We start from the raw sequence: 16816 nt of genomic DNA on the forward strand, positions 1-16816 counted from the left end.
TCAAAAAAGAGAACCAAGTGGACTGCTCTGTCCCCTCCCTTTTTCCCCAAAGCAATCCTAGAGAAATTACAGGAGCCACAAGGGAAGGAAGGTTCAAGAACCCAGCTATTCTGACTCCCAAACTCTATACATTTTCTCTGCTTCATCCAATAAACTCCTTCTATACAGACTTTTGTTACTAATGCTCTTTTATCCAATGATAAGGATTTTCTATTATACAGTATGCCAGGAATATTTCAGAACTTCTCTTTGTTACTGAACTGGCTGGCTCCACCCTTTACTAGATTTGTATTCTTGGGCAAGTTTCTTAACCTCTTTGAGCCTGCTTCCTCCTCTATATAAAGAGGACAATAATAATACCCACCTGATAGGATTATAAAGATTAATGTAATACATGAAAAATGCTTAGCATAGCACCCAAATTTTTAGCTATAGCAACACTGGGGCTGGCAGAAGTAGTACTAGAATAATATTAGCAGCAGGAATATTTTCCTAGAGTTGAAATCTATTAATAAAATTAGAAAGAGGAAAAGCTGCTCTTGCTATTCCTATGGTTAGCAGAACATTAAGCAAGGTTCTAAATTCTAGATGTGCAAATTATGTGTATTACTAGTATTCTATTTCTTTTGACTTATTCTTTTTGACTTAAATAATCATGCAATAGCTTCTGATCATTTTATACAGATGCTACTAAAACTGTCCAGATGGGATCTAATTATTAATAAAGAGCCACTTACTCTGGTGGAGGCATCTTTGAGGGCTCCACGTCCCGAAGGAATTCGCACTGAAGAGCCTGTTCTGCAGTGCAGCGCTTACTAGGATCCAAGGCGAGCATGTAATCAAATAAGTCTAATGCGGCTGCAGGAATACTGGCATGAGAGGATTACAAAAGTCATACATGGTCTTTGACATAAGTTTAATGCTTCTTTAAAATAACATTTTATAACATGTTTGTACTACTTTATTCCAATAAATTCCAAAATTTCCTTTGAGACATATTTTTACATACTTTTTAACTATCATTCTAAATAATTTGAAATTTGGCAAACAATAGCATTATTTTATTACTCAATCGGAAATATGCAATTTTAACAATGAAGAACTGAATAGTATAGTTTCCTATAACAAAATAAAAACCTGAACTCAAATAACATGTAAGTTGCTTCATTAAAATTTTAAATGATGTTAAAGTTCCATCATGTAAACTCCAAATCAAACACACAACCCCAAATCACTGAAACCATAATGATAGTGAAATGGTAATTTGCATGTAGCAAAGGGAAAGTCAAAATTAAAGGACATAAGAGAATTGTGATCGGTCTACGTTGGGTCAATAGAGGACAGTGACATTTAGAATTCACAATAACTACAAAGAAAAAAAAATCAATGCAATATGGACATTTAAGCATCCCCTTCTTACAAAACAAATTCTTCTCTTAACTTTCGACGATATTGCTTCTTTGGTTTCATGGTGTTGAAATATGGTAGTTTGATTACATCAGGCCACACTGCAGGACATGGACTCCCACATATACGGCTAAACAACACACAAAAGTAAGTACATCAATATAAATTACACAGAAAAAAAATCATACATACGACTGCCACATAAAACCTCAACTCATTATTCAATAAAGGTTACAGAGAATCTTCATGCAATGTATGAGAAGTTTTACTCAATATTTTAGTCATCCCAACTTAATTACTTGTTTTAAGATATCAACTTATTTTCAGTAGCTACTTCTAACACTCCAAACATTCCTGAAAAGAAAACCTTTATATTTGTACAATCAAGTCTGAAAACACAGATAACACTTCAAATATGCTGACTATATTGTGAAGCAAGCTAAAAAATTTATGCCAATAAATTAAGGAGCAAGAACTTAGTATTTCTTTCTCTTGTTCTATAGGTACCTGTCATCACCTTCTCATGACTATGATGAAGTCTGTGAGAACACTGGAAACAAACTTCCTACATCCAGGAAGGGAACTGTACTATGTCTGCTGCTGAATTCAGTCAACAGGAGGACCCTTCAAAGTAACATTCTTGAGACATAAAAGTTCTTCAACTTAAGTAGTGTCACTGATTTCAAGGTATTTAGAAATTTTAACTGCTTTAATCTCTGCTTATCTGTATTTTGGAAACCCTATTTTTGACTAACTAGTAAGTCCTTGTTATGGTAATTTGTAGAAGGAAGGCTATAACATGGATAACCCCAGCTGCTAAATATTTAAACACTGATTTGATAATATATAGATGAAAAATCATTAAATATGCTTACCCTCAGTACACTGAATCTCAAAAATAAATGTGCATTGTACATAAAATCCTCAGCTGGTCTTCATATGTAAAGAGGAAATGTCCAGGCATCACTGACTAAAAGTAAAACTCTTCTGTACATAATAAATATAAATGCATGCACCAATGTGTATAAACAAGCCATGGCTAAAGTTGCCAGCGATTCTTTAGCTGAGCTGTAGAACGCTGTCTCAGAAACACACAAGAAATAAAGATTTCTTCTTTATGGAAGAAATCGCAGGTCTTTTAAGCTATGCCACTGAAAAGTACATTTTTGTTTCAACATAGTTCAGGATTTTTGTAAACCTAAGCTTTTAAAAAGGTATTAAGGTATTTGTACGCTGCCAGTCTCTTTTTCCTTACAACTTCCTCAAAAATACAGTGGCTGTCTCAGAAAACAAGGTCAAACTCAGGAGTATGGTTCTATGATCTGGTTTCAAACTGCCTTCCCAGTCTCATTTCCCAATTCATCCCTCCCCACAGATCAATCACTCTTCCGCATTTGTGATATTTCCCCTTGCTAGATTCTAACTAGCAGAATCCTTTTCATTTCTCCAGATTCAGATCAAAAATAATGTATTCAATGAGGTCTTCTGTGTCCCCATAGCTACCGAGAACAGTCACTCTGCTTTCTACTTGCTTCTTTTGACACTATTTCACTGTTTTGTATTTTAGTTTACGTATCTGTTTTTTCTTACTAAACTACAGTTTGGGAACTGTGTCTTTTAACTTTTGTAAACGTCTCTCAATAACAATATAAATATAAATAATCCCAGGCAGAGTGATGTACGTTATTACAGAAATACAAAGTATACTGAAATTTTCAAAAGTGAAGGATGCTTTCAACTGCAGAAATACAAGAAAATGTACTCAAGTTATGGAAGAGGTACAGAATTTTGGCTACAGCTCCAAGGATAAGTAAATAATAGACAGGTGGAAAGGAACTAACAAAAATGTTACTGGCAAAGAGAAGTGCATAGGCAGAGGCACAGAAGTAGTCCAGTACAGACATATCAGAGGAAGACTAAGGAAACAGGTGGAATTTAGGGCTCAGGGAGGGTTGCTGGGAGCACAGATAGGAGCCACGCAGTAAGTTTTAACAGGCAGTTCGCCTAACTAGAATGAAGGCAAACTCTGAAAACAAACTTTAGAACTGAAACCTGCCTGTGACAATTGGTCAAACTGCATTGCTTAAAAATCTGTTTCTTCTTTTGTAAAAGGCAGATTAGTTTTACTTCAGAGCTGTGAAATTAAATGAGCTGGCATCTGGCCCATTCAATAGAAATAAAATGAAAGTAAGTTTCATTACCCCTTAGCTAAAGAGTTTCAACTATTTTACTCTATGTGTTGTGAGAAGATAGTTGAATAGTGAAGTTATCGAACTAGTAGCAGGTCATTAGATCATCTGAGGCAGGGAAAGTTACTAGAAACTGAGGAAGCAGACATGACAGCAATTGATGATAACTGCATATTGGTTAAGATCTGTACCCGATGGCCAACCAGCTCTCTCAAGATCACTTACCGAAGAGGTCTTGAGATGCATCATATGCTAAATCCCCAAATACCTGAGATCTATTTTGGGACTTTATTCTGACTCACCTACTCTGGTATCAATACCATACGGTAGCTTTTTATTTTTTGTAAGGCCAACAGGACAAAGCCTTCTATCCACCCACACCTCTAATTACTCTCCTCAGAATTTTCTTACAGATTGTAGAATCAATACTGTCACACTCCAAAAGTAAGAGAATCTGTTCAGATTCCACTGCTGCTCTGAATTTATAGATTTAGAAAGAATTGCTATCTTCAGAAGGTTTAATTTCTATCCCAGAAATACACAACATTTATATTTCCTTCAGTTTATATGTATCTTTCTTTAATTAGATCTTATATATTGCTTTTTATCATCTTTATTTTTTACTTGTTTGAATGTATTCTTATTCCTATTAGGAAAGTCCTATCATAGAAAACGTTTGACATATGACACAAAATTTTAAATAGCCATCTGAGATCCTATGGGTCCTAACATAGTTTTAATAGTTGTTTCTTTGAGGCTTTCCAGGTTTATAGTCTTCTCACCTATAATGAGAATTCTCCTCTATTTTTTCAAACATGCATACCTCTTTATGATATGGTATGTGGCAATTTCAAAACAATGTTACAATGATAATGATGCCATATGATACTAGGTAGTTTAGTTTCTGACTTTAAATGGGAGTACTCTAATTGTTTACAACTGGGAAGGATGATGACTTTTGGTTTGAGGAAAACCTATAATAAAGATATTCATACACACACACACACACACTCACATATATCCTGTTAAAAATTAACGTATTCCTTTTTACTATGGGTTTTATTTTGTGGCTTTTAAATGTTTAAAAGGCAGTTTGCCTAACTATAATGTTTTGCACTCTTTTGTTAGTTTCATTTTTAGTTTGTTAGTTTCATTTTTAGAAACTATTATAACCATCATCTGCATTTTCCTCCCTGGGTTACTAATGTTGTATATTATATTAAGAGCTTTCCTAATACTCATCCTTACATTTAAATGAGGAATACACCTGGCCCTGACAAAAGTACTATTATTTTAGTGTAATGCTGTATTCTTCTTGTTCGTTTGGATGTTTTGCATCAATATTCGTATGTGAGATTGGTATACAGTAGCAGTTCTCAAAAAGGGGGTCCAAAGACCCTTGGATAATAATCCCCTGGACCCTTAAGCAGTCCGGCAGGTGAAAGATGTTACTGAAACATTATTTGCCTTTTTTCAACGTGTTGATTATCCACTGATGGTATAAAACTATCAACAGTAAATACTCTTTACTACTATACAATCTCCCAGGGCAGGGATGATACAGAACAGCCATTTCACTTAAGGTCATACTTGTTGAAGCACTAAAAACTGTTAATGTTATTAAACCCTAACACTTGAGTATACATCTTATTTATATTCTCAGTGAGAAAACAGAAGATAAAGCACTTTTGTTGCTCAAGAAATTCTGATGGTTATCTTGAGACACACTTGTGTTATGTAACTGCTGAAGTAGCAGTTTTTTCACGGCCCATCATTTTTCCCTATATGAATAAGTAACACACCACGGTCATTCAGACTTGGGTATCTGCCAGACATTTTCTCACATGTGAACAAAGTCAGCTTGTTACTTCAAGGAAGACAAGTGTGGTATTTATTTTCAATTATAAAATCCAAGATTTTAGGAGAAAATTAGAATACCAGAAAGGTTTTATCTACACCATAGACTTGAAAGCTTCACAATAAATACCTATAGGCTTTTCTGATGAGATTAGTGGTGATAACCAATATTATATAATGAAATGTTCCATTTAGAAGATCTGCTAAATTCAGTGATCTGATATTTTCCAAATTACCAATGTTACAAAATCAACACAGATCCAGAGTGCAAGACAGACTAATGGATTTTAATACATTAGAATACAATATATTCCTTCATGTTTTCACACTGCACTTTACAACTAACCTATAAAAAAATAACCACTTATTTAGTATAGTTTCAAAGGAGAATACACACGATTATCTAAAAGACTACTGAAAACAACATATCACAAAGAGGAGAATCCAGATGTTACTACTTTATTAAGCCAGATATTAAATGATATATAAAAATGTAAAACAATGCTACTCATTTTCACCAACATTTATTTTAGTTTGGAAAACAAAGACTTTTACAATTAAACCGTATTAATATATTGATTTAAAGTGAATATTTTTAATTTTTCAGTTTTAATTTCTTGTATGATAAATAGCAATAGATACAACTAGCATAAACAAAGCTCCTGGGATCTTACATAATTTTTCAGGGTGTAGAGAAATTCTTAAGAGCAAAATGAAGCACAAGTCTAAAGAATGTTTATGCTATTGATTTATGAAAATATACATGTTTCATTTTTAAAAATATGGGAGCTTCCCTTCTTGAGCTATATTTTAGAACAATCAATGGCTAAGCTTTTAAGGTGTTAAAAATTTCACCTGTGTGACCATAGGTGGATAGAAGCAGAATTCTTTTCATTCCAATCTACTTCTCACTTTTTCCATGATTATAAGTGTTTTTTATTTCATAAGCAATGTAATGTACACTGTGTGATATAAAAGTTCTTCGTGGAGTTAAAACAGTGACTCTTGTGTTAACAGTTTTTGCTCTCAATTCATCCCATTTTGGCATCACCTGTTTTCACTTCCTTTTGCCGTTGATTTTAAACCCAAGCTATTTCTTATCACAAAACTTTTGTACTTTGCCTAAAATAGTTTCTGGAACAAGGCTAAGTAGACAGAACTTAACCACTGTAGTGTGAAGCTTTTAAACACAGATTCTGACTAGTATTCCCACCTTTGATTAGTTCACACGGATTTTTATGCAGACTAGAACCCATCATTCCTGGGGCTTTAGACTGGGGATATATTCAAACATAACTGCAAACAAAGTTAGAGGGAGAAGTAGGAAACTTAACACTTAATTCTTACAACCCTAAGCATATGATTAATCCTGTTTTACTTGTGAAGAAACAAACTTAGAGGGTTATGGAACTTACCCTAAGTCACAAGAGCAGGAAGTAGCTGAGCTGGCATTAGAACCCAGGTCTGGAGGATTCCACAGCCCACCCTTTCAATCAATAGTACTCTGATGCCTCCTTCATATCAGGGAGTCAGGGAGACAACTGTTTCTTTTGTCAGAAACGTCTTTTTCTTCATGTTTTAAAAATAATGCCATAGAATCACAATTCCACCATCTTTTTATATTATAAATATTTGGTATCATACCAACAAAAACAAAAACATTCTGAAATATATAAACTGGAATGTAAAATAGCCCCCTCTCACAAATCCATGCTCAGACAGTAACTCTAGACTCTTTTGATGTGTCAGTCTTACCTAAATGGGACCAAACCAAACATAGCCTTCTGCAAAATGGTTCTGTAAAACATCATGTAATGATGTTGCTTTTCTATGTCAACATCTCCAGATCTACCATTTCCTTTTTAATCTCTGTACAGTATGTGACCAAGTGGATGGGCTGAGTTCACTAATGGACTTAACATGTTCATAACAAGTACACTCATGCATCAGGATCTTTATTTTGCTGTCCCCTCACTTCTTTCAGATCCCTGCTCAAATGATACTTTATGGGAGAAACCTTCCCTGACTCTATATATGACACTACCTCCTGTCATTTTCTATCCCTTATCACCACCTGATCCATTTTATTAATTTGTTTTGTCTTGTCTCTCCCAGTTAGAAAGTAAAAAAATTGTGTGCCAGTCACTAGGCACTGAGGATACAACCCGCACCCTTCACTGTACCCTCAGTGCCAAGTAACTGGCACACAACAAGCAACCAATAGATACTTGTTCAGTTAATCCCCCTGGCCTTGAAATGTTGTCTCTATACTATATTTGAAAGTCCATATAAACTTGCTTTATTTCTGGACTTGCCATATAATTCCACCAATTCATCTATGTATCTTGTGCCAGTGCAAATGGTTTTAGTTGCTATAATTTTGTTTTAACATATGATATGCCAGATTTTCCTTCTTTTTAAGAATTTTTCTGTTTATTTTAACGTTTATCTGGAGGGATAATGTCTTTTGAAATTCTCATTAGGACTATACTGATTGACACAGGTTGAACTGCCATCTTTAAAAAAGTTAAGGCTTCCAACCAAAAACAAGATACATTTCTCCCAATAGTTATTCAAATCTGCTTTACAATGTTAAGTGAGATATTATAGTTTTCACTAAGCATGGAGTATATATGATGGTGCTTTTGTTAAAGGGATCTTTTCCCTCAGGTACGTTTCTAACTGGTTATTATTGGTACATATTTTTAAGAAGCTACTGCTTTTGGCATAAATGTATTAACGTATTAGGGTATTGTATGTATATACATATATATTTATATACGTGTATATTGTGTGTACACACACACACACACATATGTATATACGTATATACACACATATGTACACACACACAGGGTTTCTCAACACTCATCATTTTACCAAACTTTTTAGTTTAAGGTCTTTCAGGTAATTCCCTTGCATGTTGCATGTATGCAATGTTATCATATACAAATTATAACAATACTGCCTTATCTTTCCACTATTTATACCTCTTATTGGTTCACTTTTATAACACTACTAGTTAACTGGTTAGTACTTCTAAAAACACTCTTAAAGTAATGATACTAGAAAACACTTTTTATAATTCTTGTCTTATATCTTCTAGTATTTCAACACTAAATATTCTGGATATTAGTCTGTAATACATCTTTTCATCACATTAAAGAATTATACCTTTACACTTGGTTTATATTTCTAGTAAATGCCTATTCAATGTCTATTAAGATAAACATATTATTTTACTTCTATTAAAATGATGAATTATAGTAATAGATTTCCTAAAACTGAAACATTCTTATATTCTTGAGATGACTCCTACTTGACTCTGCAAGTTGATTTTTAATGAAAAACTAGATACTACTGACTAATCTTTTCTTTAGAAGTTTTGGATTAATATTCTGGAGAAATTTTTCAGGATGTTTGATCAATTATCGATGCTTATGTCATACTAACCAAAAATCTCCAAGCAGTTTTATTTCCTACATGGTGGAGAGAATGAGTTAGAAGTTTAGTTACTATGGTAAAACTAAATTCAAATCTCAAATTTGCCATTTGCTAGTTCTATGACCCTGGACAAATTCTTCACTTTCTAAGGTTCCATTTTCTTAACTATAAAAAGAAGAAAGAAGGTTGTTATGAAGCTTAACTGAGGTTAATTCAGGTGAAATTCTTAGAACAATGCTTGCATCATGTATAAAGTAAATAAATGCTAACTTATCATTAATAGGAGCCTTAGTATCCAATAAAATCAGGACCAATGCCTTGTTAATAGAAAAAATGGGTAACAGGGAATGATTTAAAACAAATGAAGAAACACAGATACATAATTTAAACATTTTATTATAACTGAAAAATAAAAAATGTACATTTATTCTCCAATTTTCTGACACAGAGCAAGGCTTTCCCTTTGAACAGAGGATGCGTTGAATGGGACTCTGTATTCGCTTTCTTGAATAAACCACACCCATAACACATCATATCAAGGATTTAAAGCAATTTGAGTACTAAATTCTTCCAAATTTTTATGACTTATCTTTCTAACTTGCCCACCCCAACTTTGTTAAGTCTTTGCAAAGCACTGCATCTGTCTATATTTAATTAATTTAATTAATTAAATAAAACACACACAAAAAAGTTGGTATACAAAAAGTCAGTAAACAACTATCTCTTAGTCCTCATACTTCAACTGGTAGGATAAATACATAGTCTTACTAGAAAGTAGTAGCCTATTAGCTGCAAACATTCAGTTTGCCATGTTATCAAACTAGTGTTACTTACAGGGGGACTGGGGAGCATCAATTAATCCAATTAAGTCTGTTGAAAGGAAGGTTCATAGTATACTGGTATCTGGTATATATCATAGTATACTGGTAGCTGGTATCATAGTATACTGGTACCTCATACCAGTACCTTTCCTAAAAGTTCTCATCCATATTTTGAGAAACACACAAATCTTAGAAGTTGTAAATTAACATTATTATATATGAAAGCCAAGGCTCTTTAAAAAAAATATTTTAAAATATTAAAGAGAAATGTGATTAACATGTATGCCCTTGATGACGTAGGCTCTACAACAGGCTCCAAATAATGATGACTTATGTTAGTGGGTACGTGCATATGTATACATTTGGTTTGTAGACATTCATATATAGATACATATAAATGTATATGCATATGCATATGTATATATAAAACAGATATTGTCTTATAATACTCCAAAACATGAATTCTTCCACCCTGCCATACTAAAAAAATGTTACCTATCATGTATTGTCTCCTTCCTCATATTTACTTACTCTTTCTTCCCAGTCTTATTTTTTGGGCCTCTAGCCCTTTCATTTAATTGCAAAAAAGATCTAGGGACTTTAAGATCCTTAATTTTACTAGAACAAGGATCAAAGTACCCACATTCTAGTTTTTCCTCCACTCAGCAATCATTAGCCTTCAGGAAAACCATGTTGTTCTCCTGAAAACACAAACTTGAAAGACTTTAAATACACCCCCAACAAATATTACAGTCATGAACTTACCTTATTAATTCTAGTTGTGCAAGTTCCTGATTTGCTTGAAATATAGGTTTTTTAGTGAAGAGTTCACCGAGGATACATCTAATGAGAAAAATACCCATCATTACTAAATTATACGAATTTACTTCACTACCAAAAGTTTCAAGTAAATTAAACCATCAGTAAAACTATCTTACCCACAGCTCCATACATCAATGGCTGGTGTGTATCTTTCTTCTCCCAAGAGCAGTTCAGGTGGACGGTACCATAAAGTGATGACCTTGTTAGTATATGGCCGACTAAAAAAAAACAAAAATCACTCTTTAGAGTTAGTATCTGTTAGAATAAGAGAGATTCTCTTAGGAAATATTATTTTGGCTAATCAAAGCATAACAATCCAAACCAAAACCAATTCCATCTGCCTACGAAATTCAGACATGCTATTACATCTGACTATGATCATAAAATGCATCTGAGAGCAACGTGATTAACCGAAAATTCCCTTAATACATAAAAATGAAAAGTAGTTGGCTGATTTTAACTGTCATTTGGTCCAAAAAAGGTCTTTATATTTCAACTCAACTGTTCAGTTTGGTTTTTCCTTTCCATAACTTTAAAAGGAATTAACTGACTTAAAGGAAGTTGAATGATTTTAACCAAAGCCGGCAAATCACTAATGTGTGGCAAGATACGGTACAAATTGGAATCACCTAACAAACATTTTCACCTGGACATATCTTTGACAATATTTCAACCCACTTTAGTATGCAAACACAAAGTACGTGAATGTACTGTAGTAGCTGAGGTCTACTCTGCAAAGCGCCACAAGCAATAGGTATGATACCGTATCAGACGATTCCTTTGTCACCTTCTAACAGAGAAAATATACACATACTGCTACCTCTTTATTTGCCAGTGGGGCTTACATCCAGGGGACCAAACAGCCTGTAGGGAATTGAGATACTTCCTTAAAAGGCTTGCAAACAGGCTCCCTCAAGCCAGGGACCAGCACAAAGTAGCTGTTTAAAAAGCAACTAGATTATATGTGAAGGATATTAATTTGCTAATCTTAAACCATCCACCAGAGGGGTAGGGGCCTGCTGGGACTCTCTCCAGAGACAAAGGCACTGCCCTGTGCCACTGTTGCACTCTCCCATGGCCCCACTAAAGCCAGCAGGCGCACCCCAGCCCTGCACTCTCCCGCAGTTGCATTAAACCTGTTGGTCACACACAGTCTACACAAGAGATGCTCCCTGATCACATGGCTCTAGTGGCCAGGGGTGACTGCGTTCCTTAGTCCCGTGAGAATGTAATAATCAGAGGAAAGGTTCTTGGCGGGCCACCATAACCAGGGCACCACACAGACTGAAACACACCCCCAAGCTTTCTGTGAAAAAGGCCCATTTATCTGTCCTAGAGCTTCAGCCTAAGGGACAGACTTCAGGTTTGCCACACATCTAAAGGCTACACAGGTGCTCTCGGGGAATGTCCCGGCAGGGGACACCATCTTTGCACTCTCCATTGGCCTCATTACAGCTCACTGGTACCTCCCAGAAAAGAGCTTATATATTTTGACTTTTCCAATTGTAGCCCAGGGATATCTCCAGATCACCTGGTCTGTAGGCAGAGGATTTACAATCGTGGTACCATACAACTATATATATTTGCATACGTTAAAAGCTGCCGCCTGAGGGTCTGGCTTCCAATCAACCTGAACTTAAGTGTTGACTGAGATCCCTCCCTTCAGAACACTGACTGGTTTTGGAATACCCTCAATAACTGGTTCCTAGCAAATATAAATCAGGCTGCTTAGACAAACACAAAGGTCTGAGAAACAGAAGAGCTAGGGAAAGGTTGAAAGACAAAGTTCATCTCCCACACAATGCCACTCCTTAGGACTAGAAGAGGTAGCTGTTTTCCCTAAACATAGAAACAACACACAGAGTCAAGCAAAATAAGGAAACAGAAAAATATGTTCCAAACAAAAGAACAAGATAAAACCTGAGAAGAAAAAATTTAATGAAACAGAAATAAGTAATTTATCTAACAGAGTGAAAGTCATGATCATAAACATGTTCACCAATCTTGGGAGAAAAGTCAACAAACACAGCATGAAGTTAAACAAATAGATTGAAAATATAAGAAAGTATCAAAGGGAAGTCACAAAGCTGAAGACAGTAACTGATCTGAAAAACAGAAACTAAACTAGAGGGATTCAACAGCAGACTAGATTAAGCAGGAGACAAGAGTAGTGATCTAGAAGACATAGCAGTGAAACTCAAACAGAGTGGAAAAAAGAAAAAAATTAAAGTGAAGAAAGCTTAAGGAACCTATGGAACGACATCAAGCAGAATAACATCCACCTTATAGGGGTACCGGAAAGAGAAGAGAGAAAACAAAGGGACATTAAACTTATTTGGAGAAATAATGGCTGCAAACATCCCTAATGTGGGCAAACAGATGTCCAGATCTAGGAAGCCCAAAAGGTCCCATAAAAAAATTGAACTCCAAAGAATCCACAGCAAGACATAGTATAATTAAAATGTCAAAAGTAAAAGAGAATCCAAAAAGAAGCAAGAGGAAAACAACTTTAACATACAAGGAACCCCCACCCCAGCCCCCTTAAGACTTTAAGCAGATCTTTCAGCAGAAACTTTGCAAGCCAGAAGGGAGAGGCACAATATAGACAAAGAGCTGAAAGGAAAGAAACTTCCAACCAAAAATACTCTACCCAGCAAGGTTATCATTCAGAATTAAAGCAGAGAGAGTTTTCCAGACAAGCAAAAGCTAGAGAAATTCATCATTGCTAAATTGGCTTTAAAAGAACTTTTAAAGGGAATTCTTTAAGCAGCAAAGGAAGTACACTAATTGAATAAGAAAACATGTAAGTCTCACTGGTAAAGATAAATATATAGTAAAGGTAATGGATTAATCACATAAAGCTACCATACAGGTTAAAAGACATAAGTAAAAATAATTGTAACTACAATAATCAGTTAAGGGACACACAAAAGAAAAAGATGTAAAATGTGACATCAAAAACATAAAATGGGAGGGGGGAAGCATCATGGTAACCACAAAGTAAACATCTACAAGAGATACACAAAAATAGCAAGAAAGGAATCTAAGCATAACACTAAAGAAAACCATCAAACCACAAAGGAAGACAACAAGAGACGATAGGAACTACAAAACAGCCAGAAAACAAGGAACAAAATGGCAATAAGTAAATATCAATAAGTACTTTAAGGTAAATGGACTAAATTCTCCAACCAAAAGACAATGTGGCTGGAATAAAAAAAAACCATCGATCTGCTACAAGAGATTTGCTTCAGATGTAAGAACATACACAGCCTAAAGAAATGGAAAAATATATTTCACACAAATGGAAACCAAAAGAAAGCAGAGGTAGCTTTACTTTTATCAGACAAAATAGATTTTAAAACCAAGAATGTAGTAAGAGACAAAGAAGAACTTTACATAATAATAAAGGGGTCAATCCAACAAGAGGATATAACATTTCTAAATGCTTATGCACCCAAGATAGGAGCACCTAAATATGTAAATATTAACAGACCTAATGGGAAAAATGGACAGCAATACAATAATAGCAGGGGACTTAATACCCCACTTACATCAATGGACAGATCATCCAGACAAAAAAAATCAGTAAGGCAACATCAGCTTTAAACAACCAATTAGGGGCACCTGGGTGGTTCAGCTGGTTAGGCATCTTACTTTGGCTCAGGTCATGATCTTGAGAATTGTGAGTTGGAGCCCTATGTCAAGCTCAGTGCTGACAGCTCAGAGCCTGTGTCTCCTCTCTCTCTGCCACCCCCATGCTCGCGCTCTCTCTCTCTCTCTCTCTCCCTCTCTCACAAAACTAAATAAACATAAGAAAAAGATAAACAACTAGGATAAATCATGTGAGGCCACAAAGTAAGTCTCAATAAATTTGAGAAGACTGAAATCACATTAAGCATCTTTTTCAATCACAATGGTATGCAACTAAAAATCACTTACATGAAAAAAGAAAAAATGGAAAAAAATCATAAGTATGTGGAGATTAAACAATATGATACTAAACCACCAATGGGTCAATGAAGAATTAGAAGGGAGAAGTAAGAAAATACCTCAAAACAAATGAAAATGGAAATACAACTTACCAAAATCTACGGGATGCAGCAAAATCAGTTCTAAAAGGGAAGTTCAAAGCAACAGAGGCCTACCTCCAAACAATAAGAAAAATCTCAAATAAACAATCTAACTTTACATGTAAAGAAACTAGAAAAAGAACAAAACCCAAAGTTAGTAGTAGGAAGGAAATAACAAAGATCAGAGCAGAAATAAATGAAATAGAGACTAATCAGACAACAGAAAAGATCAATGACACCATGTACTGGTTCTCTGAAAACTAAACAGAACTGACAAACCTTTAACTAGCTTCAACAAGAAAAAAAGAGAAAAGGCTCAAACAAAAATCCCTAGAAACACACAGGCCTCCAAGACCGAATCATGAAGAAAAAATGTGAACAGACCAACTACTAATGAGACTGAATCAGTAATCAAAAACCTCCCAACAAACAAAAGTCCAGGACCAGATGGCTTCACTTATGAATTCTACCAAACAGAGAAGATTTAATACCTATCCTTCCAAAACTCTGACAAAAAATTGATTAAGAGAGAACCCTTCCAAACTCATTTTATTAGGTCAGGATTACCCCGATAACAAAACCAGACAAAGACATTAAAAAAAAAAAAAAAAGAAGAGAAAAGAAAAGAAAAGAAAAGGAAAAAAAAAAAAAAGAAAATTATAGGCCAGTATCCCTGGTGAACACAGATGTAAAAATGACAAAGATGCCCATTCTATCCACCTTCATTGAATATGTCAAATTGCTCTAGCCAGAACAATTAGGCAATAAAAAAAAACAAAAAGCACTGAAATTGAAAAGGAAGAAATAAAAGTGTCACTATTTGTGGATGACATTTTATATGTAGAAAACCCTAAAGACTCCACAAAATACTATAAAACAAATTCTGTAAAACTGCAGGATATAAAATCAACCACACAAAAATCTGTTGCATTTCTATACACTAACAATAAACTATGAGAAAGAGAAATTAAGAAAGCAATCCCACTTACAATTGCATCAAAAAGAATAAAACACCTAGAAATAAATTTACTAAGGAGTTTAAGACCTGTTCACTGAAAACTATAAAGACACTGATGAAAGAAACCAAAGGCACAAATAAATGTAAAGACATATTGTCCATGCTCATGGGCTGGAAAAATTAATATTGTTTAAAATGTCTATACTACTCAGAGCAATCTATAGACTCAATGCAAGTTCTATCAAAGTCCCAATGGGATTTTTCACAAAAATAGTACAAACTATCCCAAAATTTGAGTGGAACCAAAAAAGACTCCAAATAGCCAAAGTAATCTTGAGAAGAAAGGTGAAGGCATCACACTCTCCCAATTTCAAACTAATTTACTAAGCTATAGTAATCTAAACAGTATAGTAGTGGCATAAAAACTGACACATAGGTCAATGGATCTGAATAGAGAACCCAGATATAAATCCACACATATATGGTCAATTAACTTATGACAAAGCAGACAAGAATATAACTAGAGAAAAGACAATCTCTTGAGTATCAATGGTACTGAGAAAACTGAACCACCACATGCAAAACAATAAAACTGGACCACTATCTTGTCATACACAAAAATTAACTCAAAATGGATTAAAGACTTGAATGTTAACACCTGAAACCAGAAAACTCCTAGAAGAAAACACTTGACATCAAGTCTTAGTGTTGGTTTTTGGGTTTTTTTTTTTTTGATCTGACTCCAAAAGAAAAGGCAAAAAAGGTTAAAGTCCCAAGTTGGGACTACATCATATTAAAGAGCTTCTGCACAGCAAAGAAAACCATCAACAAAATGAAAAGGCAACCTCCTGAGTGTGAGAAAATATTTGCAAATCATATATCTCATAAGGGGTTAATATCCAAAACACATAAAGAACTCATACAATCAAATAGCAAAACAACCCCCCCCCAAAAAAAAACGGATTTAAAAATGGGCATAAGAAAAAAAAAAAAAAGGGCATAGGATCCAAAGAGACATTTTCCCAAAGATGACACACACATGGCCAACAGGCATATAAGATGTTCAGCCTCACTTATCATGAGGGAAATGCAAAACCAAAATGAGAGATCAATTCACACCTGTTAGAATGGCTATTATCAGAAAGATAAGAAATAACAAATGTTGCCAAGGATGTGGAGAACAGGGGACCCTTGTGCACTGTTGGTGGGAATGTAAATTGGTACAGCCACTATGGAAAACAGTAT

The 16816-nt window shown here is 34.7% G+C and overlaps 1 protein-coding gene across 4 annotated transcripts in view; it reads right to left on the reverse strand.

Annotated features, from left to right (window-relative positions):
• CDK13 (cyclin dependent kinase 13) overlaps positions 1-16816 on the reverse strand; it is a 129975-nt gene that overhangs the window by 11779 nt on the left and 101380 nt on the right. For all 4 annotated transcript variants that reach the window (XM_045494356.1, XM_045494354.1, XM_045494355.1 and 1 more), the window contains exons 8-11: positions 10657-10758; positions 10484-10561; positions 1421-1537; positions 738-869 (exon numbers count right to left, since the gene is read on the reverse strand). In XM_045494356.1, the coding sequence (XP_045350312.1) occupies positions 738-869; positions 1421-1537; positions 10484-10561; positions 10657-10758 (429 nt within the window). The remainder of the gene's footprint in view (positions 1-737; positions 870-1420; positions 1538-10483; positions 10562-10656; positions 10759-16816) is intronic.

This window comes from Leopardus geoffroyi, chromosome A2 (genome assembly GCF_018350155.1).
Source record: "Leopardus geoffroyi isolate Oge1 chromosome A2, O.geoffroyi_Oge1_pat1.0, whole genome shotgun sequence".
NCBI lineage: Eukaryota > Metazoa > Chordata > Mammalia > Carnivora > Felidae > Leopardus > Leopardus geoffroyi.